General features: G+C 42.8%; 1 protein-coding gene across 1 annotated transcript in view; it reads right to left on the bottom strand.

Annotated features, from left to right (window-relative positions):
* CACNA1B (calcium voltage-gated channel subunit alpha1 B) overlaps positions 1-22,853 on the bottom strand; it is a 207,017-nt gene that overhangs the window by 28,550 nt on the left and 155,614 nt on the right. The window contains 11 exon segments of the mRNA XM_070759592.1: positions 2,406-2,533; positions 3,796-3,946; positions 5,263-5,354; positions 6,697-6,762; positions 7,049-7,165; positions 8,767-8,772; positions 15,949-16,032; positions 17,848-17,958; positions 18,066-18,230; positions 20,282-20,483; positions 21,034-21,171. Coding sequence (XP_070615693.1) covers positions 2,406-2,533; positions 3,796-3,946; positions 5,263-5,354; positions 6,697-6,762; positions 7,049-7,165; positions 8,767-8,772; positions 15,949-16,032; positions 17,848-17,958; positions 18,066-18,230; positions 20,282-20,483; positions 21,034-21,171 — 1,260 coding nt within the window.

Below are 22,853 nucleotides of genomic sequence, written 5' to 3'. Positions count from 1 at the left end.
TTAAGCTTTGTTCTTGTATAAGCTTCGTGCTTTATCTATATTGTATTAGCTTCGTGCTTTATCTATATTGTATTTTAGCTTTGTGCTGTTATCTATATTGTATTTTGCTTTGTGATCTAATCTTGTAATTGCTCAGTGCGTATTATTCTGTATTTGCTTCATGCTTATTCTGGATTGTTTATATTTTGTTTATATGTAAATAATACTTATTTAACTAAGTCTGTGTCTTGGCTTCATCACATATCCATGCTCTGTAAAATTCTCTGCTTGGTGTTGTCGAAGGTTTCATAGCCTTGCTAACCAAGACAAGCCAACACTGTATATTAACCTGTTACTAGTTAGCTATCTTTGACACAAAGTCAATCATTGTGACTATATACACAAGAATTTTGTTATAAAAAATAAACTGCGAGTCCTAGAAAAGCAGAGCTTTACATCGGAAGCTGCTCACTCAGAGAGACCAAAAAAGGACACAACATTGTTCCAGAAATCATGTCTCCATGTTAGTAATTTCTACAAAAAATATGACATTTCAGAACCCAGGAATTAGAAAAATACTCTCCCCTGAAGTCCCATAAAAGTTAATTTGTTAGTTCCCATACGTTTGGAGGGGATGAATCAATAGCTATAAACTTTAGGATAGATGTGAGAAAAGACTATCCACGGTTGACATCTCCAGATTCCTAAGAGGTCAGTAAGGGGCGTACATAAGCGCACTAGAGTGCCTTCCGTCCCCTGTCCTATAGTCTCTCCTATATCTCGTATTTCTTCTCTACTATATCCTCTATAACCTTCATTGTGTATTATTGTGTATTGGACAAAATAAAAAAAATAAAAAAATATATATAGATGATTTATTCTTGTAAAGACAGGGACATAAGTGCAGCCATCTTTGATTATATAATCAAAAATGCATTTTATAATCCAATGAACTTCTGGATACTTATGTAATTTTGTATGCTCTCAGAAATGAACTTTCACCTGTCAGCTAAAATATATTTTGGACAAAAGAGGATACAGATTATTGTGGAGAAAACAGGGAATGTGCTGCAGAAGTACTTTACCGAAAAGAACATGGGAAATAACAAATTTAAGTAAGCGTGTACCAATTGTCATGACCAGTGTCATGAAGGGAGGGGATTTTCCAGGGTGTCAGTAGAAAAACACGTTTTTGCCATATAAAACTGGATGTTTGGATATGTAATTTTGCCTTCATGAGTTTGGTTAGAAACATAGAAACATAGAAGACTGATGGCAGAAAAAGACCTCATGGTCCATCTAGTCTGCCCTTATACTATTTCCTGTATTTTATCTTACAATGGATATATGTTTATCCCAGGCATGTTTAAATTCAGTTACTGTGGATTTACCAACCACGTCTGCTGAAAGTTTGTTCCAAGGATCTACAGTACTACTCTTTCAGTAAAATAATATGAATATATTATTAATAACCTGGGAAGGACCTGGGAAGGACCTTTGATCAAAGTTTAGTAATAAAAGCCTGCTCCTGTTCATTTGGTTTCCTGTGGATATTGCTTGGTGAATTTTTCTCACAATAGAATAGAGCCAGAAGGTATCTGGGAGGTCATCTAGTCCAGCCCCCAAGCTGAAAGCAGGAGAAGCTACACTATTTCTAGTCTCTTCTTAAAAGCTAATCACAAAATCCTCCACTTAGGACCACAGTTGAGCCTGGAATCTATGTAGCTATGTGAGACATTTGCTAAGGGAGCTTCGCCCCAGTTTATGACCTTTCTTGCCACCGTTGTTAAGTGAATCACTTCAAGTTGATAAGTTAGCAACCCTTCTGTTAAGTGAATCCAAGTCGCAAACGGGGACCCACGTGACTTTGGGACACAGAAACGGTCGCAAGCATGAAGGGGTTGCCAAGTTTGATCACGGGTGGCAGCTTTTCAAAAACGGTCAGAAGTCACTGTTTTCAAGTAGCGTGGTAACTTCGAATGGTCACTAAGTGAACTGTCATATGTCGAGGTCTACAGGCGATCAATTTTCGGCATTTGCATTAACCAATAAGTAGAACAACAGACAGGAAAACGAAGCCAACTTTCGTAGACTTCCTTCCCTTCACTGACTGTTGTTTTCCCTACATTTTTTTTTTTACCATGGTGGTGTAACCATCATTGTCCTTTTGAGTTTAGGAGGAAGTGGAGCATTGTATCATTAGAAATATGGATACCTGTCCAGCTTTCAAATCTCAGTCACCCAAAACATTGATGGGTCTTGAACCTCTAATGCCAGATGGAGGACCCCAAATGCAGCTGTCTTTGAGGATAGCCAGCTGACCCCTTTTTTTCTTGGGTGATCTTCCCCCAATGTGAGAATCACCTCAGCCATTCCAATGCCACCTTCACAAGACCAAAAGTGGGCGACCAAGAAGACATACATACCAAGCTGCTGGGTCGTACTCTGCCCACACACGAATGAACTCATCCAGATGATGAGGTCCAAGGATGGATGAATCTCGGGTCAAGTACTCAAAGTTGTCCATGATTACAGCCACAAATAAGTTCAACATCTGTAAAAGGGAGGATGGGAATGAAATCAGGGTAGGGAGGAGGAAAGAGATTTCACTTTAATCCAAATTAAACCAAATTTATTGGATTAGAACAAGACAGCAAACAACACAAGGAAGCTAACCAAGGAGAGAAGCAACCTGGAATTAAGGAGAAACTTCCTAATAGTGAGGACAATTAACTGGTGGAACAGCTGGCCACCAGAAATTGTGGGTGCTCCATCACTGGAGATCTTTAAGTAGAGACTGGACAGCAACTTGTTAGAATAGTATAGGGCAATGATGGAGGACCTTTTTTTCCTTGGGTGCCGAAAGAGCATCTGTGTGCACTATTGCACATGTGCAAGTACCCCCACACATAATTCAATGCCTGGGGAGGGTGAAAACAGCTTCCCCCGCCCCCCTGGAGGCCAGAAAAGGCCTGTTTCCCAACTTCTGGTGGGCCCAATAGGCTTGCATTTTGCCTTCCCCAGGCTCCAAAGGCTTCCCTGGAGCCCGGGAAGGGTAAAAATGCCCTCGCCCATTCCCCCAGAAGCTCTCTAGAAGCCAAAAGAGGCCTCCCAGAGCCTCTGTGCGAGCCAAAAATCAGCTGGCCAGCAGACACATGCTCATTGGAGATGAGCTAGGGCAACAGCTTGCGTGCCAGCAGATATGGCTCCGCGTGCTACCTGTGGTTCGTCATCACTAGCATAGGATCTCCTGCTTGAGCAGGCAGTTGGTTCGGTTTTTCAAACTTCCAGTTTGTCCATTGGCTTATTTTTGGCACTTTTGGGCTTCAGGAAGCTTTCCTGAACCCTCTGGACTGCAAAGAACAGCACAACGGGCAAACCAGAAATCTGTATTTTTCCTGTTTGCCCGTTTGGCCATTTTTTTCACGTCCCTGCCTTCGTCGAGGCCTGTGTGCTAACACACCCACCCACTCTCTTTTGGCATGCGAACCAAAACCAGATTCGCCCTCATGGCCTTAGAGCGTTGCAATGTTCAACGCAGAGAGAGAGAGAGAGAGAGAGAGACAGGGAGAGAGAGAGAGAGACGGAGAGAGAGAGACAGAAACAGGGAGAGAGAGAGAGAGAGACAGGGAGAGAGAGAGAGAGAGAGAGACAGGGAGAGAGAGAGAGAAAGATAGAGAGAGACAGGGAGAGAGAGAGAGAGAGAGAGAGAGACAGAGACAGGGAGAGAGAGAGAGACAGGGAGAGTGAGAGAGAGAAAGAGAGAGAGAGAGAGACAGGAAGAGAGAGAGAGAGAGAGAGAGAGAAATGCCTCACCAGAAAGGAGCAGAGGAAGATGAAGGAGACAAAGTAGAAGTAAGCAAAGTCGCTGCCGCATTCATTTTTGCTGAGGTTGGAGTGCTCGTCGCAAGGCTGGTTGCTGAGACAGGCAAGCATGATTTCGTGCCAGGCTTCCCCGGTGGCGCTCCTGAAATCCAATGCAAGAAAAAAAAGGAATTGGAGGAATCGACTTGGTCCAGAATGGATTCAGTAGCTTACACGTGTTGTGGCCCACAGGCCCCTCCAGCAGCCGAATCAGAGCAGGGAGTCAGGGTCAGCATCAAGACAATTGACAACTCTGAGTGGGGGGAGGGAATGGAGCTGGGAGAGAGAGAGAGACAGAGGCAGAGCCTGGGCCATCCATCAGCTGTCAGGTGGAGAGTCAACAGGTTGTAAAGTACTGTAAAGCGGTATGTAAGTCTAAGTGCAATTGTTATTGCTTGCTTGCTTGCTCCCCACCTCATTTCCGTCCTTCCTTCCTTCCATCCTCCCTCCCTCCCATCCTTCCTTCCTTCTGTCCTTCCTTTCCTTCCATCCTCCCTCCCTCCCTCCCATCCTTCCTTCCTTCCTTCCTTCTGTCCTTCCTTCCTTCCTTCCTTCCTTCTGTCCTTCCTTCCATCCTCCCTCCCCCTCCCTCCCTTCATTTTATGGAGGCACAGTGGTTAGAATGCAGCATTGCAAGCTAACTCTGCTGACTGCCAGCAGTTCAATCCTGACTCAGTCTTCCATCCTACTGAGATGGGTAAAATGAGGAGCTGGATTGTTGGGGGCAAGAGGCTGACTCTGTAAACCGCTTAGAGAGGGCTGCAAAGCACTGTAAAGCAGTATATAATTGTATGTATGTCTTTTTTATATTGGGGTTCCTTGTTTTTAGATTTTTTAAATGTACAATTGCTATTTTAGATTTTAAATTATTAGATTTGTCAATACATATTGTTCTTTATCACTGTTGTGAGCCACCCCGAGTCTGCGGAGAGGGGCGGCATACAAATCTAATAAATAAAATAAAATAAATAAAAAATAAATAAATATAAGTCTAAGTACTATTGCTATTCCTTCCTTCCCTCCCTCCCTCCCTCCTTCCCTTTTTCTTTCCTTCCTCCCTCCCTCCCTCCATTCCATGGTGGCACAGTGGTTAGAATGCAGTATTGCAAGCTAACTCTGCCCACTGCCAACAGTTCGATCCTGACCGGCTCAAGGTTGACTCAGTCTTCCATCCTTCTGGGTGAGTAAAATGAGAACCCAGATTGTTGGGGGCAATGGGCTGACTCTGTAAAATGACTTAGAGAGGGCTATAAAGCACTGTAAAGCAGTATATGTGTGATTACTATTGCAGCTGTGCTGAGTAGCTAACCATGGGATCTTAATCAGTAGCTCTTCCGATTGCTTTAAAATTGTGGCATGGTTGATAAACACGGGCCAGGAAGGGATATTTCTCCCTGATGGGATCCAGAAATGACTCACCGAAAAAGCAGCATTAATGCTTGCAGAAAGGTTTGGAAGTTATTGTGACGATTAATGGCACTTTCATCATCCAGAGCGATGTTGCCAAAGACCTGGGGGCGAGGTGAGAGAAGGAGGAGAGAGAGAGGGAGGGAGAGAAAGAAGAAAGATTGTAAAGAGTTCTACGTTTCGGCAGGATAAACAGCAGGTACTGCAATTTAGGCCAGATGCTGTTGGCAATGATGGGTTTAGAATAGAAGAACAGAGTTGGAAGGGACTGTGGAGGTCCTCTAATCCAGTGTTTCCCAACCTTGGCAACTTGAATATATTTAGACTTCAACTCCCAGAATTCCCCAGCCAGAATTCTGGGAGTTGAAGTCCAGATATCTTCAAGTTGCCAAGGTTGGGAAACACTGCTCTAATCTAACCCCCTGCATAGGCAGGAAACCCTACACCGCTTCAGACAACATCTTCTTAAAAACTTCCAGCGTTGGAGCATTCACAACCTCTGGAGGGAAGCCGTTCTACGGATTAATTGTTCTACCTGTCAGGAAATTAACCAGTGGAACAGGTTGCTTCCAGAAGTTGTGAACGCTGGAAGTTTTCAAGAAGAGATTGGACAACCCTTTGTCTAAAGTGGTGTAGGGTTTCCTGCCTAAGCAGGGGGTTGGACTGGGAGACATCCAAAGTCCCTTCCAAGTCTTCTATTCTATTCTATTCTATTCTATTCTACTTTACTCTATTCTATACTAGTCTAGTCTAGTCTAGTCTATCCCACCCCATCATCTATTTTATTCTATTCTATTCTATTCTATTCTATTCTATTCTATTCTATTCTATTCTATTCTAGTCTAGTCTAGTCTAGTCTAGTCTATCCCACCCCATCCTCTATTCTATTCTATTCTATTCTATTCTAGTCTAGTCTAGTCTAGTCTATCCCACCCCATCCTCTATTCTATTCTAGTCTAGTCTAGTCTAGTCTGTGCCACCCCATCCTCTATTTTATTCTATTCTATTCTATTCTATTCTATTCCATTCCATTCCATCCCATCTCATGCCATCCCATCCCATCCTCTATTCCAATGTTTCCCAACCTTGGCAACTTGAAGATATCTGGACTTCAACTCCCAGAATTCCCCAGCCAGTGAATGCTGGCTGGGGAATTCTGGGAGTTGAAGTCCAGATATCTTCAAGTTGCCAAGGTTGGGAAACACTGCTCTATTCTATTGTATTCTAGTCTAGAATGTGAACTAGACAGACTCTACTTCCCCATAGCATTTTATATGCCACAATGTGAAGATGATACAAGATACGGAGGTGGCCATCGTTCAAGAGGAGTTTTCTACAAGCACCTCCACAGGGAAGGTGGATTTGCAACAGGGTAAGTTTTTTGCTGTTGCTAAACCTGGCGAGAGCAGGCTCATGAACTCCCCAGAGTAGATCTAAGATTTTTACCTGCATGCCGATGATGGCATAGATGAAGAACAGCATGGCGATGAGGAGGCACACGTATGGCAAGGCCTGGAGGAAAGAAATAAAGTCAGGAGGTATTGTGCCTACCGTCCCTGTCCCATTGTCCTTTTTATCACTTCTTTTTTATTTTGTTAAGTTAATACAAACTATAATTCTATACTTGTTTGACAAGTACAATAAATAAAAATAAATAAAATAAAAACATTTCAGAGACCCTTAAATGTACAGGTGGCATTCAGCTTAACGCAGAAGCTTTCTTTTAAATATATTTTTTTTTTTAAATCTAGAAGCCAATTCAAATTGGCAGCGCTTACCCACCATCCAAATCCCTCACCTTGAAGGACTGGACAAAAGTCCAGAGCAGAATCCGTATGGTGTAGCCCTGACGGAGAAGCTTAATCAATCGGGCTGCACGGAAGAGTCGGAGGAAGCTCAGGTTAATGAAATTATCCTGCAGGGGAAAGGAGGAAAAATTGCATCGTTCAGACAGCCGGGCGGGATCGAAGAGTGAAACCCATGAATGAATGAATGAATGAATGAATGAATGAATGAATGAATGAATGAAACAAACAAATGATAAATGAGTGAATGAATGAAAAAATGAATAAGTAAGTAAGTAGTCCTTCTGGAGTTGGGAGGCATACAAGGAAAATCAATATAAATAAATAAGTAAATAAGTAAATAAGTAAATAAGTAAATAAGTAAATAAGTAAATAAGTAAGTAAATGAGTAAATGAGTAAATGAGTAAATGAGTAAATGAGTAAATGAGTAAATGAGTGAGTGAGTGAGTGAGTGAGTGAGTGAGTGAGTGAGTGAGTGAGTGAATAAGTAAGTAAGTAAAGAAACAAATAAATAGTTCTTTGGGAGTCGGGCAGCATACAAGAAAAATAAAAACAAACAAAGAAACAAATAACAGCTTTGTGTTCTAAGTGGCAAGTTTGGCTGCCAAAAAAAAAAACCTTTTGCAAAAGATTTTGTCAGTGGGAGTCACTCCTCATGCAGAATACCTGATGCAATTCCCCCTCCCTCCCTATGAACTCTTCCTTCGGCTAGGAAGAGGAGGAGGAAGACAAAGAGGAAGAGGACGAGGAAGAAGAACAGGAGGAGGGGGAAGAAGAAGAAGAAGAAGGGGAAGAGGGAGGAGGAGGAGAAGGAGAAAGAGAAGAGGGCAGGGGGGGAGGAGGAGCAGAGGAAAAACATAATCAGACCTTTAACATCTCGCTATATCCAATCTCAGTGGGAGTCACTGTAGCCTTACTATGAAATTGATGGATTGCTTCCTAGTCTGTCCAGTGGATCTGATGATGTGAACCTATCTGAGGATTACTGGGAAGATCAACTATGGTGGAAGAAGAAAGAGCCATAGATTTCATCTTGAGACCTCGAACAAGAGGCAGATGCTTGACCACACGAAAAGCTGACCCATCCCCACCATGAAAGGGTTGGACTAGAAGACCTCTAAGGTCTCTTCCAACTCTTCTTCTTCTTCTTCTTCTTCTTCTTCTTCTTCTTCTTCTTCTTCTTCTTCTTCTTCTTCTTCTTCTTCTTCTTCTTTTTCTTCTTCTCCTCCTCCTCCTCCTCATTATTATTATTATTGTTATTATTATTATTATTATCACTATTAACAGTTGGGAGCATCCAAACCAACCATGCTACATTCTGGGGTGCCATCAAAACTCAAAAGAGGTTCAGCCACAGGCATGCAATTATTTTGTTTCGGTTGTGGTTTTAAAGAATAAATGGGAGAAAACAGATGCCGCTCAGTATCCGCTGGGTCCAACGCATCGTGTCCAGTTCTCAAACAATGAGAAAAAATCGAGGCGTCAAATCAAGAGCTCCGACTTAAAATTAAAAAACAACAACCCCATCATAGAGAACATCAAGCAACATGCAGGCCAATGGTTCTCCCTGGGTTGATGTGGCAATATCTCAAATTAAAGAGAAGGAAAGCAAACGAAACCGCGGACTGACAACAACAACAAATCCTTAAAGCAGACAATTAAATTATTTTTAATCTCCCCCCCCAAAAAAAAAAATTTAAGGAAACCAACCGTGTCCTATATGAGATGTTTTCATGGATGAATTGTGATTTGCAAGGATTTTTTTTTGAATTTAGCATTATTATTATTATTTATTTTTAAAAAGAGGCATTATTTTGGAGCAGGAGGCAGGCAACAGACAGACAGATGCCGATATGATGGTTGTTGATTGAATGGCATGATTCAGCAGGAAAAAGTGAAAACACACACAGACACAAAACAGAAAGAGAAAGAAGAGAAAATGAGTCATTGGCTGTAGCAAAGAACAGAAACATGAATGATTGTATTAGACAGGTGGGGGAGAAAAATTAGAGCTTTATAAAAAGAAGTGATTAAAAAAAAAAACAATGACCAATCCTAGAAAAAAAACACAGTGCAGTGAATTATTTGCATTTCACATTGTAATGCAAATTCATGGACGTTTTTTGCAAGCACCTTGATTCGTCTGTTGTTGTTTTTTAAAATCCCAGGCAAAGCTAGAAATGCCAGTTTAACAGTTTGGGGTTACACTACGGTACTGCCTCCTAACCACTGCGCCCCTCCAAAAAAACTAAAACTCTGATAAACTCATAGATGTCCCCAGTAATGGGCAGCCAAATTTTTTACTGCCAGACTGCGGGCGTGGCTTATTTTGTGGGTGTGGCTTAATGGTCACGTGACTAGGTAGGAGTGGTTTGCCAGCCATGAGACCAGGTGGGAGTGGCTTGAACAATCATCATCGTTCAAGCGAACTGTTAAGTTCTCGACTTACAACCTTACCAGTGTTGCTCGCTGGGGTGATAATTTGCTTCGCCTTTCCCACGCTCTCCTACCCACCTCAGGCTGGGTAGCTAGGCAAATGGGTGCTGCCAGAAGCATAAATGCTGCCAGTGCCTCTCCCACCCACGCCTTCTGCTTGCACCTCAGGCGGGAGGGGGCCGTGTGAGGCTGGAGGGGAGCCGGGCAGGAGAGAGGGAAGTTCGTCTAAGGTCAGGAAGGAGGAAAGAGGGGAAAAGCAAGGGGCGCAGACACAACAGCAGAAGGGGGAAAAAGGAGAGTTGAGCCGAAACAAGTAATCCAAGAAGTGACAGGGCAGGGGTCAGGTATCATCAGTACGCTGATGATACCCAGCTTTACATCTCCACCCCATGTCCAGTCAACGAAGCAGTGGAAGTGATGTGCCGGTGTCTGGAGGCTGTTGGGGCCTGGATAGGTGTCAACAGACTCAAACTCAACCCGGATAAGACGGAGTGGCTGTGGGTTTTGCCTCCCAAGGACAATTCCATCTGTCCTTCCATCACCCTGGGGGGGGGGGAATCATTGACCCCCTCAGAGAGGGTCTGTAACTTGGGCGTCCTCCTCGATCCACAGCTCACATTAGAGAACCATCTTTCAGCTGTGGCGAGGGGGGGCGTTTGCCCAGGTTCGCCTGGTGCACCAGTTGCGGCCCTATCTGGATCGGGACTCACTGCTCACAGTCACTCATGCCCTCATCACCTCGAGGTTCGACTACTGTAACACTCTCTACATGGGGCTACCTTTGAAAAGTGTTCGGAAACTCCAGATCATGCAGAATGCAGCTGCGAGAGCAGTCATGGGCTTACCTAGGTATGCCCATGTTTCACCAACACTCCGCAGTCTGCATTGGTTGCCGATCAATTTCCGGTCACAATTCAAAGTGTTGGTTATGACCTTTAAAGCCCTTCATGGCACTGGACCAGAATATCTCTGAGACCGCCTGCTGCCGCACGAATCCCAGCGACCGATTTGAGTGGGCCTTCTCCGGGTCCCGTCAACTAAACAATGTCGGTTGGCGGGCCCCAGGGGAAGAGCCTTCTCTGTGGCAGCCCAGGCCTTCTGGAACCAACTCCCCCTGGAGATTAGAACTGCCCCTACTCTCCTTGCCTTTCGTAAGCTCCTTAAGACCCACCTTTGTCGTCAGGCATGGGGGAACTGAGACATCTCCCCTGGGCATATACAATTTATGAATGGTATGTCTGTATGTATGTTTGTTTAGAAAATGTGGTTTTTTAAATATTTTTAAACTGTAATTTAGTTTTGTTGTAAATTGTTTCACTTTGTTGTGAGCCGCCCCGAGTCTGCGGAGAGAGGCGGCATACAAATCTAAATAATCAGAATCATTAATCAGACAGCCACCGATCAGCTGGAGCTGCGCACGCATCTTCATTTCCGCTGGTGGAACTGTGTTCCACCCCGTCCTGCCTGCTGCCCACCCCTGGATGGCCCTCATATCTTGCTTTTTTTTTTGTAAAAAAATTCCCTGATTGTTAATCCATCCGTTCAAATCTGAATCTTCCAGACTGTCTGATCTAAGCTTATAACCTTAACCATTGAAGGAGGAGAAAACACCAGGTCTTTGAGGATGCAAGAGCTTATGGTTATGAGGTGGGAAGAAAAACTGGCATGGTCATGTTTGCCTACAGAAGTTAAAAAACAACAACAACACAAAACTCAACAACTACAAGACAGCAAGAAAGAGAAGAATTGGTAGCATTGGCCAAAGAAACCTGTGCAGCTACAGAATCAAAGGAAAATGAAATCCGTTGATATGTTTTCTTTGCTCCATTTGTTCTGTTGATGGTTAAACGTCTCTTAGGTGTAGAGGAAAAAATGTCTAAAACAGTGGTTCTCAACCTTTCTAATGCCACAACCCCTTAATACAGTTCCTCATGCTGCTGTGACCCCCAGCCATAAGTCTAGCTTCAATTCTCCCAACAGAGCTTGAAGCTGATTGGCAGGTGGGTTAGAGGGACACCCCCACTGTAAACACTTGAATGGTTGGGTTGTAAAAATATGTTCCAAGGCGCCAGAATAGAAGCTTTAGTTCCTAGCTCCATGGGAAATTTGTCTTTTCCCAGAGTCTTAGGTGACCTGTGAAATGGTCGTTCGACCTCCAAAGGGGTCCCAACCCCAGGTTGAGAACCACTGGTCTACAACCAGGTGTAGAAGTGGTGGTGGGGAATATGGAGGAAGACCGTACTTCTGAATTTCAGGGCGAGGAAGAAAACGCCCCATCTTCCAGAAGTTCCTTCAAGTGGCTTCTGTAGTATGAGAGGAGGCAGAGCTGGGAGGCGGAGTTAAGCAGGCCATTAGCTTAGAGTCATTGCATTCCCACAAGTACTCCAGTCTAATCCCTGATGAATTCCCTTTCTCCTTATTCTATGCCAATTCAGTGTTGAACTTAAACTTTCTACGCTGCAACCTAACAGGTGGTGCTCCTCATTCTTTCTGACTGACAGCTCCTTTTGAATTGCTGGGACCCACATCCAGGCAATCCAAAATTCTGAAACCAGGGTGAAGGGATAAAGCATGATAGCTATGGATTAGCAGCTGTGATGGGGAAAAAATCTTCTCGGGTGAGAAGCGAAACCTCTTCAAGGAAAAACAAAGTCCAGCTGCCTTTTGAAAAAGCACCTTGGGGGGTCTGCTCTGGATGATGACTATGTTGGGGAGGTCTGAAGATGCTCCCCTGAATTATGTAGATGTCTCATTACTGATGTTGTGATTCCTTCCATGGACAAATACCCCATAGATCAGTCCAGAAAGCAAAAAAAGCCAAGATTCTGGTTGCGAGAACACCATAGGATTCATCATAGAAACATAGAAGATTGACAGCAGAAAAAGACATCATGGTCCATCTAGTCTGCCCTTATACTATTTCCTGTATTTTATCTTAGGATGGATATATGTTTATCCCAGGCCTGTTTCAATTCCACGTCTGCTGGAAGTTTGTTCCAAGCATCTACAACTCTTTCAGTAAAATAATATTTTCTCATGTGGCTTCTGATCTTTCCCCCAACTAACCTCAGATTGTGCCCCCTTGTTCTTGGGTTCCCTTTCCTATTAAAAACACTTCCCTTCTGAACCTTATTTAACCCATTAGCATATTTAAATGTTTCAATCGTGTCCCCCCTTTCTCTTCTGTCCTCCAGACTATACAGATGGAGTTCATGAAGTCATTCCTGATAAGCTTGATGCTTAAGAACTTCCACCATTTTTGTAGCCCATCTTTGGACCCGTCCAATTTTATCAATATCTTTTTGTAGGTGAGGTCTCCAGAACTGGACACAGTATTCCAAATGTGGTCTCACCAGCGCTCTATACAGCGGGATCAACAATCTCCCTCTTCCTGCTTGTTATACCTCTAGCTATGCAGCCAAGCATTCTACTTGCTTTCCCTACCGCCTGACCGCAGTCTTCACCCATTTTGAGACTGTCGGAAATCATTACCCCTAAACCCTTCTCTTCTGAAGTTTTTGCTAACACAGAACTGCCAAGACAATCATCAAATCTACCCACAAGGCATGACCCCACTGAAGAATTCACACATCACATTAAACTTGAGAGCGGGTGGGTCTGATTGTCGTGCAATTCCATCTGGCCTGCTTACGTTACAGGCTGCAGCATCGCACAAACTCAGAACACAAATTAATTCAGTAACCTCGGTAAGCATCTTTGCACAAATACAGTCAGACCAAGCTGACGTTACACGGAGTGCGGAAGGAAAGACACAACTATAATAAACCTTGGGGTCAAGGGCTGCTGGCAGGGTCGGGACGGAAGCTAAATGAGATTTAAATTAATTCAAACTCTACCCAACGCATTGGCGTGTGATTAATTGCAGCCGTTCGCAGGCATTTGAGTCTTTCTCTCGTGACAAACTGTTATAATCTGTGGAAGAGGTGGCAAGAATTATGGCTTTCGGAAGCTAGGAGTCCCACTCTGGGGAAAGAATTTGCAAATATCATTGACCACCAGAATGGAAGGATCTATTGCCACTAGATACCAGCAGAAATGAATTTGAGTCTTTGGATATTTAATTAATTCTTTGGCCGCTCAGAGTCCTTCTGGAGTTGGGCGGCATATAAGTTTAATTAATAAAGTAAAATAAATTGTATATAGGATAGAATAGAATAGAATAGAATAGAATGGAATTCTTTATTGGCCAAGTGTGATTGGACACACAAGGAATATATCTTGGTGCATATGCTCTCAGCGTACATAAAAGAAAACATAAGTCCATCAAGAATCATAAGGTGCAATACTTAATGATAGGTTTCTTGAGACTATTCTTTTCTCTTTTATCCTGTATTTTTTTCTCTGCTGTGGAAGTTAATAAATGCCTGGATAAAGTCAAATAGACCCCTGTTAATTCTCTCAAAACTTTGGTGATCTTGCTAGCTGGGTGAATTGTTTTGACTCACTCTTTTTTATGATTCCCAACTCCCCCCCCCCCCCCAAAAGAGAGTGACCGTTGCATAATTCACCGTGCAACATTCTTGTTCAGAGTTTCATTTTCCATATGAACCATCCTTCCTGGCATATGATCTGCATTTTTAAATCACTGCTCTAAAACTATAATTTTAGATTTTAAATTATTAGATTTGTTACCATGTATTGTTTTTATCACTGTTGTGAGCCGCCCCGAGTCTGCGGAGAGGGGCGGCATGCAAATCTAATAAATAATAAAATAATAATATAGTGTCCCTGCAAACAACCCCTTTCAGTTGCAAAAAATTGACATAGCATCCCTTACAACCAAAGCCTTCAGTTTCCAAAAGACATAGAACCTTGAACTTTAAAAGAGAACAACCTTAGAACGGGGTCCTCAAACTTGGCAACTTTAAGATTTGTGGACTTTAACTCTGTAGGGTCTGTAAGGGGTGTGCATAAGCGCACCAATGTGCCGACTGTCCCTGTCCTACTGTTCTATTGTCTTCTACGTATAAGACGCATCAACATTTCCACTCTCTTTCAGGGGAGGGTGGGTTTTGCCCCTTATACTCTGAAAAATACGGTAATCAAACATTGATTTTTCCTGTTCCTGGGAGCATGAGGATTCTGACACTTCAGATCCTGCTGAGTCATTGTTGTGGTTAGCTCTGACCCAGCTCCTGCCCCAAGGACTGTGGATGTGGGGGAGACATCCACATGCTGCAGGCCTGTTTTGCCCCCGGTGGAATCTGCTGATGAAGGCTCCTCTGACCAAGAAGACATGAGTGACAGGGAGGAGGAGAGTGGGGCAGACAGCTCAGAAGGAGATCAATTATCTAGCTCCTCCTTGGATTCAGAACAAGAGTTAATGATACAGCCACGCATGAGGAGAGCGATGCATAGGCAGCAACAACTGAGAGATTATTATCAAAGAAAATGAGGCCACCTGTGGTTGGGTGGGGCTGTGGTAATTAGTGAGGCTGCTATAAATAGCAGCCTGTGGGTTTGGTCCTTGTGGAGGATTATCTGATCGTTGTGTTTCGTGACTGCTTTACTGACTTTGACCTTTTGTGTGCTGATTTTTCCCCACTTGGAAACTAAACCAGAGCAAAGAGTCTTTCATTTTGTGAAAGAAGAAGGACTGTGAATTGCCTCACAGCTGCAAGCTAAGTATCTCAGAACTGATAAGGGACTTGTACAAATTATCAGTTTGTTTGGAGACCAGTGCTCTTTGCTATACCAAAAGAGGGCTTAGTTTAAGTGAATTTTCATTATAAAGAACATTGTTTTGAATTTTCAAACGTGTGTGTGTGTCTGAAATTTGTACCTGTGAATTTTTGGGAGGATTCTACCAGAGAGCCCGACAGAACAGCCATGGTGAAAAACCCAGGCATTCTGGCCAATGTTCAATGTACATGTTGTCCTACAGATGGTTTGGACTGGTTCTTTAGAACCATTAGCCGAAATTTGCCCCCAATCACCAAACTGGCAGCAATGACCGGTGGTCTGCACTCTCAAACTGGTCTTCCGGTCACCATGGTTTGCCCCCCCCAAAAAAACCCCTCTGCACATGCACAAATGCTTCATTTCTGGGTGTTTTGCACAACATGACAGGGGTGTACTTTTGTCGCGATGCAAAAATTGGATGGCCCGCATGTTGCCCATTTGTGCCTTAAGTAATAGATGTTAACCATAATTTATAGTGTCAAGCATGAAAGACCCCAAATCAGGAACTCTGCAAAATCCCTTGGAGGTCACAAAAAAGGTTGCAAAGCCTAAATATAGTGCAAGAGAGGAGAATTAGAATGCCTCATAAAATGTATACTATTCTGAAGCAGTTCAAGATGTATCTTCATCACTTACCCATCTCAATATTAGCGTTGGTGCCCTCCAATTTACAATTCCCCAAGTGGTCTATCCAAAGATCCCACCCTTTAAAAATACAATAAAATAAAAACAAGTCTCCGACTAGTTACTCACCGCAATCTCTGTGACTAAAATATCAGTAATACTTCCCATGACGGTGACAAAATCGAAAATGTTCCAGGCATCACGAAAATAATTCTGTAAGAGAAAAGGGGAGATTCTTCAGGTGCCTTTCAAAGCTCTTGACCAAAACAAAGCCACAATGACATGATACAGAAGTTAGATGTGGACCCACCTGGAAGAAAGGAAGGACCGGGAGTCACTCCAACAGCCAAGGGGGGATAAGTTGGCACCTGGATGGGTGTCAACAGACTCAAACTCAACCTGGATAAGACGGAGTGGCTGTGGGTTTTGCCTCCCAAGGACAATCCCATCTGTCCATCCATCACCCTGGGGGGGGAATCACTAACCCCCTCAGAGAGGGTCCGCAACTTGGGCGTCCTCCTTGATCCATAGCTCACATTAGAGAACCATCTTTCAGCTGTGGTGAGGGGGGCGTTTGCCCAGGTTCGCCTGGTGCACCAGTTGCGGCCCTATTTGGACTGTGAGTCACTGCTCACAGTCACTCATGCCCTCATCACCTCGAGGCTCGACTACTGTAACGCTCTCTACATGGGGCTACCTTTGAAAAGTGTTCGGAAACTTCAGATCGTGCAGAATGCAACTGCGAGAGCAGTCATCATAGGCTTTCCCAAAAATGCCCATGTCACACCAACACTCCACAGTCTGCATTGGTTGCCGATCAGTTTCCGGTCACAATTCAAAGTGTTGGTTATAAGCTATAAAGCCCTTCATGGCATCGGACCAGAATATCTCCGAGACCGCCTTCTGCTGCACGAATCCCAGCGACCGATTAGGTCCCACAGAGTTGGCCTTCTCCGGGTCCCGTCAACTAAACCATGTCGGTTGGCGGGCCCTGGGGGAAGAGCCTTCTCTGTGGCGGCCCCGACTCTCTGGAACCAGCTCCCCCCAGAGATTAGAACTGCCCCTACCCTCCTTACCTTTCGTAAACTCCTCAAAACCCACCGTTGTCGTCAGGCATGGGGGAATTGAGATATCTCCCCCGGGCCTATATAATTTATGTATGGTATGTCTGCTTAAAAATGGGGTTTTCTTAACTACTTTAAATTTTAAATTGTAAATTATTAGATTTGTTATGAATTGTTTTATTATGTTGTGAGCCGCCCCGAGTCTAATAGAGTAGAGCAGAGTATAGAATAGAATAGAGAATAGAATAGAATAGAATAGAATAGAGACTAGATGAAGAAAGGAGGAGAGGAGAGGAGAGAAGAGATAATGGAGTGGAATAGATAACAGAGCAGAGTACAGTAGAGTAGTGAATATAGTAGTATAGATAGAGTAGAGTAGATAATAGAAACATAGAAACATAGAAGTCTGACGGCAGAAAAAGACCTCCTGGTCCATCTAGTCTGCCCTTATACTATTTTCTGTATTTTATCTTAGGATGGATATATGTTTATCCCAGGCATGTTTAAATTCAGTTACTGTGGATTTATCTACCACGTCTGCTGGAAGTTTGTTCCAAGGATCTACTACTCTTTCAGTAAAATAATATTTTCTCATGTTGCTTTTGATCTTTCCCCCAACTAACTTCAGATTGTGCCCCCTTGTTCTTGTGTTCACTTTCCTTTTAAAAACACTTCCCTCCTGGACCTTGTTTAACCCTTTAATATATTTAAATGTTTCGATCATGTCCCCCCTTTTCCTTCTGTCCTCCAGACTATGGAGTTGAATAGAGAATAGAATAGAATTAGAATTAGAATAGAATAGAATATGGAATAGAATAGAATTAGAATAGAATAAGGAATAGAATAGAATTAATAGAATAGAATAGAATAGAATAGAATAGAAATGCGTATCGAAAGCGAGAATCTCAGTTTAATTTGGAAAGAGAGACCTTGACTTTGACAGCGTGGAAATAAAAGTTCATACCAATGCACCAAAGGCGATGATCTTCAAGATACATTCCAGTGAAAACATGGAGGTGAAGACAATATTGAGGCATTTCAGCATATCTTCGTAGGGTTCGGGGGCGCCATAGAACTAAATTAAAGGAGGCAGAAGAAAAGCTTAGTTGCGGCAAGGAGAAAAACAGGACCAAATGTAACCCCAACGAGAGTCCTCACAAACCACCCCTAGATGTTCCTCACCTTCATCATGAGGACGATGGTATTCAGCGCAATCAGGACCATGATGAAGTACTCGAAAGGAAGCGAGACCACAAATTTCCACATTCTGTACTGGAACGACTGCTTGTTTTGGGGCATGTAGCGGGTCAAAGGCTTGGCACTGATTGCAAAATCGATGCAGGCTCTCTGCGAGGGAAGTAAAACAACCACCGTCAAAAAGAGAAAGTCACAAAAGCCACAATCTTACTTCTCCCTCCTCCGATCTTCTTCTTCTTCTTCTTCTTCTTCTTCTTCTTCTTCTTCTTCTTCTTCTTCTTCTTCTTCTTCTTCTTCTTCTTCTTCTTCTTCTTCTCCTCCTCCTCCTCCTCCTCCTCCTCATTATTATTATTTATTAGATTTGTATGCCACCCCTCTCCGCAGACTTGGGGCGGCCCACAACAGTAATAAAAAAACAGTATAACAATGGGACAAATCTAATAATAAAATATATAAAAACCCCAACAATTAAAAACCATATAGCACATACACACCAAACGTGAAATATAATAAGCCTGGGGGAGATGTCTTAGTTCCCCCATGCCTGGCGATATAGGTGGCTCTTAAGTAACTTGCGAAAGACAAGGAGGGTGGGGGCCGTTCTAATCTCCAGGGGGAGTTGATTCCAGAGGGCCGGGGTTGCCACAAAGAAGGTTCTTCCCCTGGGGCCCGCAAAACGACATTGTTTGGTCGACGGGGCCCGGAGAAGGCCAACTCTGCGGGACCTTATCGGCCGCTGGGATTCGTGCGATAGAAGGCGGTTACATAGAAACATAGAAACATAGAAGTCTGACGGCAGAAAAAGACCTCATGGTCCATCTAGTCTGCCCTTATACTATTTTCTGTATTTTATCTTAGGATGGATATATGTTTATCCCAGGCATGTTTAAATTCAGTTAAATTCAGTTCTGGAGGTATTCTGGTCCAATGACATGTAGGGCTTCCAAAACAGGGGTGTCAAAACTCAATTTTGTTGAGGGCCACATACATTTTGAGTTTGAACTGTGTGGCAGTCCTGTTTCTCATTTTCTATAGTGATATTTCCATATTATCATCATGTAACATTTCTACACTTGATTTTAGCCAAGAAGCAATTAATATTTCTAATACTACACTGCTCAAAAAAAAATAAAGGGAACACTTAAACAGCACAATATAACTCCAAATAAATCAAACTTCTGTGAAATCAAACTGTCCACTTAGGAAGCAACACTGATAGACAATCAATTTCACCTGCTGTTGTGTACAATCAACTTTGTACAGAACAAAGTATTCAATGAGAATATTTCATTCATTCAGATCTAGGATGTGTTCTTTGAGTGTTCCCTTTATTTTTTTGAGCAGTATATATATATACATTTTATTTTACATAGGTCTTACATCAGTATCTCTCTTATTCCTATATTCAACCAATCCTCTTATCCTTTCTCCCCCCATTATTTAAATTCAGGCGCGTCTTATACTCTGAATGTAGCTTTTTTTAAAGCTTTTTTCCCCAGCCCTAACCATCTTCCTAGCTCTTACCTTGTAGGTTCTTTCATTGTTACTCTTTGCAAGAATGTTTTCCAAGCCCTAAGTCTTTGCAGGGTTTTTTCATTGCTCTAACTTGCTCCAAATGTTTCTTTCTAGCCCTAACCAGATGCTAACAATGTTCCCAGCTCTTACCCGCTTGCAAGCTCTTTCATTGTTACTCTTTGAGAATAATGTTTTCTAAGCCCTAAGACTTTGCAGGGGTTTTTCTAACTTGCTCCAAATGGGCTGAAGCTGACCAGACTAAGGATGCTAGCAGATTCTTTTCCCTATTTTCCTCCCCAAAAACTAAGGTGCGCCTTATACTCCAGTGCATCTTATACTCTGAAAAATACGGTATATATATACTGAATATTTTGTCATTCCGGTTTTTCACCCCTGCCCCCTGGGCCAGAGCCAGCCCCCCAGCCTTGAATTTGACAACCCCATTCCAAACCATCAGCTCTTTGGACTTGCAATTACAGCAAATAGTTGGTTACACATTTCATGTCATGATCCGATCAGCCTTTAGATATTAGCTGATCGCTACAGCTGGACCAAGAGCGTGGGTGAAGCAAAAAAATCATGGAAAGTAGGCGTGATTCTCCTCTGAAACCTTTTACCACTCAAATGTTCAACTCAACCACGTAACCTTAGAGAAAGGGGAACCGTGCACCACGTCTCGCAAGTACCTCGTTTTTCTCCAGACTGCATTCAGACATCACTTTGTCGCCCTGTTCTTGGAAAGTGATGATGATCAAAGCTACAAAGATGTTCACAAAGAAAAACGGGAAGACGACAAAATAGACAACGTAAAAGATCGACATCTCCATCCGGTAGCCAGGACTTGGGCCTTGGTTTTCATACGTTGCATCGACAGAGTGCTTCAAAACACTGAAAAGGAAGGAAGGAAGGAAGGGACGGAGGGAGGGAGAGAAAGAAAAACAAAAGAGAGAAAGGTAGGTGGGTAGATGGATGGATGGGAGGGAGGAGGAGGGAGCTCGAGAGAAAGGAAAAGAGAGAGAGAGGAAGAAAGAAAGGAAGAAAGGAAGGAAGGAAGGAAAAAAGAAAGAAAGGATAGATAGATAGAAAGAAAGAAAGATGGAAGGAAGGAAGGAAAGAAAGAAAGGATAGAAAGAAAAGTAGGTGGGTAGGTAGGTGTGGGGAGGAAGGAAGGGAGAAAAAGGAAGGAAGAAAAAGAGAGAGAGAGAGAGAAAGGAAGGAAGGGAGATAGGTAGGTGGGTGGGTGAGTGGATGGGTGCGAGGTAGGAAGGAAGCGAGGAGCAGGGAGGGAGAGAGAGAGAAAGAGAGAGGAAGGAAGGAAAGGAGAGAGATGAGATCAAGATAAGACTTCAAATTCTCCAAAATACAGGAAGGGTTTTCTCACACTTTCCAAGACTGCAATCAGAAATAAAGCCAAGGAGGACCAAGGACGCTAACTTACGTGGGCCATCCTTCTCCAGTGGAGACTGTGAAGAGGGTCAACAGAGCCCAGAGAACGTTGTCATAGTGGAACTCATATTTCTTCCACTGCCTGGGCTGAGCTTCCACTTCATCTTTCTCGTAAGCCAGATACTGGCCTCTGGAAGAGACAAAACAATGGTGTTTTATACAAGCCACACATCCAAGCCTGTCAAAACTGAGACTTCGTTTTGTCAGCAACGTTTTCCTGAGCAATGCTCTAATTAAAATTATTGGTGCAGCTCACACTGGTATAAAGAGCTGCAACACCTCCTCGATCCGAATTATTTGGGATTGATCTGAAGTATTTGGGATTGGACTGAATTATTTGGGATGGATCTGAATTATCTGGGATGGATCTGAATTATTTGGGATGGATCTGAAGTATTTGGGATTGGACTGAATTATTTGGGATGGATCTGAGTTATTTGGGATGGATCTAAATTAATTGGGATGGATCTAAATTAATTGGGATTGATCTGAATTAGTTGAGATTGAATTACGGTAGTTGGGTTTGAAAATGCCCCTTCTTAGTGCCAAGGATTCTGTTTCAAACCCAAAATGAACTTTTTTTCCCAATATTTGAATGCCAAACAGATGATTTTACATTGAAAACAGCTGCATCAAGTTTAATGTACATCCAAAATGCTCAAAACCTGCCCCACTTTTAGCTACTTCCCACTGAAAATCGGACACTTTGCAACTCAACAGCGAAGGGTCTCTGGATAAATGTATGCACCCCAAATGATCCTTGAGTTCTTCTCCAAAATAAGGGAATTCTCTAAAATAGAAAGCATATTAAACCTGTCTAAGAGTTCCTGTATCATTTTTGGGGGGAGAGGAGGTGAATAACAGTCTTTTCATTTATTTTTTTCCTACTGATTTTGCATTGTTTCCTGAAATAAATTGAAATTGGGTATGTCCAGTGAAAAGAAGGACCAGCAGTGTTCCAACATTTGCGGGGTTGTCACAAGGAAGAAGAGGCATCAAGTTATTCCCCAAAGCACCAGAAGGCAGGACAAGAAGCAATGGATGGAAATTAATCAAAGTGGGAAGCAACCTAGAACTAAGGAGGAATTTCCTGACAGTGAGAACAATTAATCAGTGGAACCCCTTGCCTCCAGAGGCTGTTATTGCTCCATTACTGGAGACTTTTATGAAGAGACAATTATATTGCTCAAAAAAAATAAAGGGAACACTCAAATAACACATCCTAGATCTGAATGAATGAAATATTCTCATTGAATACTTCGTTCTGTACAAAGTTGAATGTGCTGACAATAAATTGAAATTGATTGTCAATCATTATTGCTTCCTAAGTGGACAGTTTGATTTCACAGAAGTTTGATTTACTTGGAATTAAATTGTGTTGTTTAAGTGTTCCCTTTATTTTTTTGAGTGTATTTGTCAGAAATGGTATAGGGTTTCCTGCCTAAGCAAGGAGTTGGACTAGAAGACTTGCAAGGTCCCTTCCAACTCTATTATTTGGTTATGAAAAATCCTGCAGCAGTCAATGTTTGAAGGATTGTTTTGCATTCTTAATAAAGATATGGCCATCCCCCCCTAAAAAAAAAAGAATTATGATATTTTTCAGAATATAAGACACATATTTTTCCTCCCTAGAAGAGGGTGGAAATTCAGGTGCATCTTATACTCTGAATGTAGCTTTTTTTCCACAACCCTAACTAGGTGCTAACGATTTTCCCAACTCTTACCTTGCAGGTTCTTTCATTGTTACTCAATGTGAAGAATGATTCCCAAGTCCTAAGTCTTTTTGCAGTGGGGGGGGTCATTGCTCTAACT

Source organism: Erythrolamprus reginae, chromosome 8, assembly GCF_031021105.1.
Source record: "Erythrolamprus reginae isolate rEryReg1 chromosome 8, rEryReg1.hap1, whole genome shotgun sequence".
Taxonomy (NCBI): Eukaryota; Metazoa; Chordata; class Lepidosauria; order Squamata; family Dipsadidae; genus Erythrolamprus; species Erythrolamprus reginae.
The sequence above is the reverse complement of the archived record's forward strand: the minus strand, read 5'-3'. Positions and strand labels throughout refer to the sequence as shown.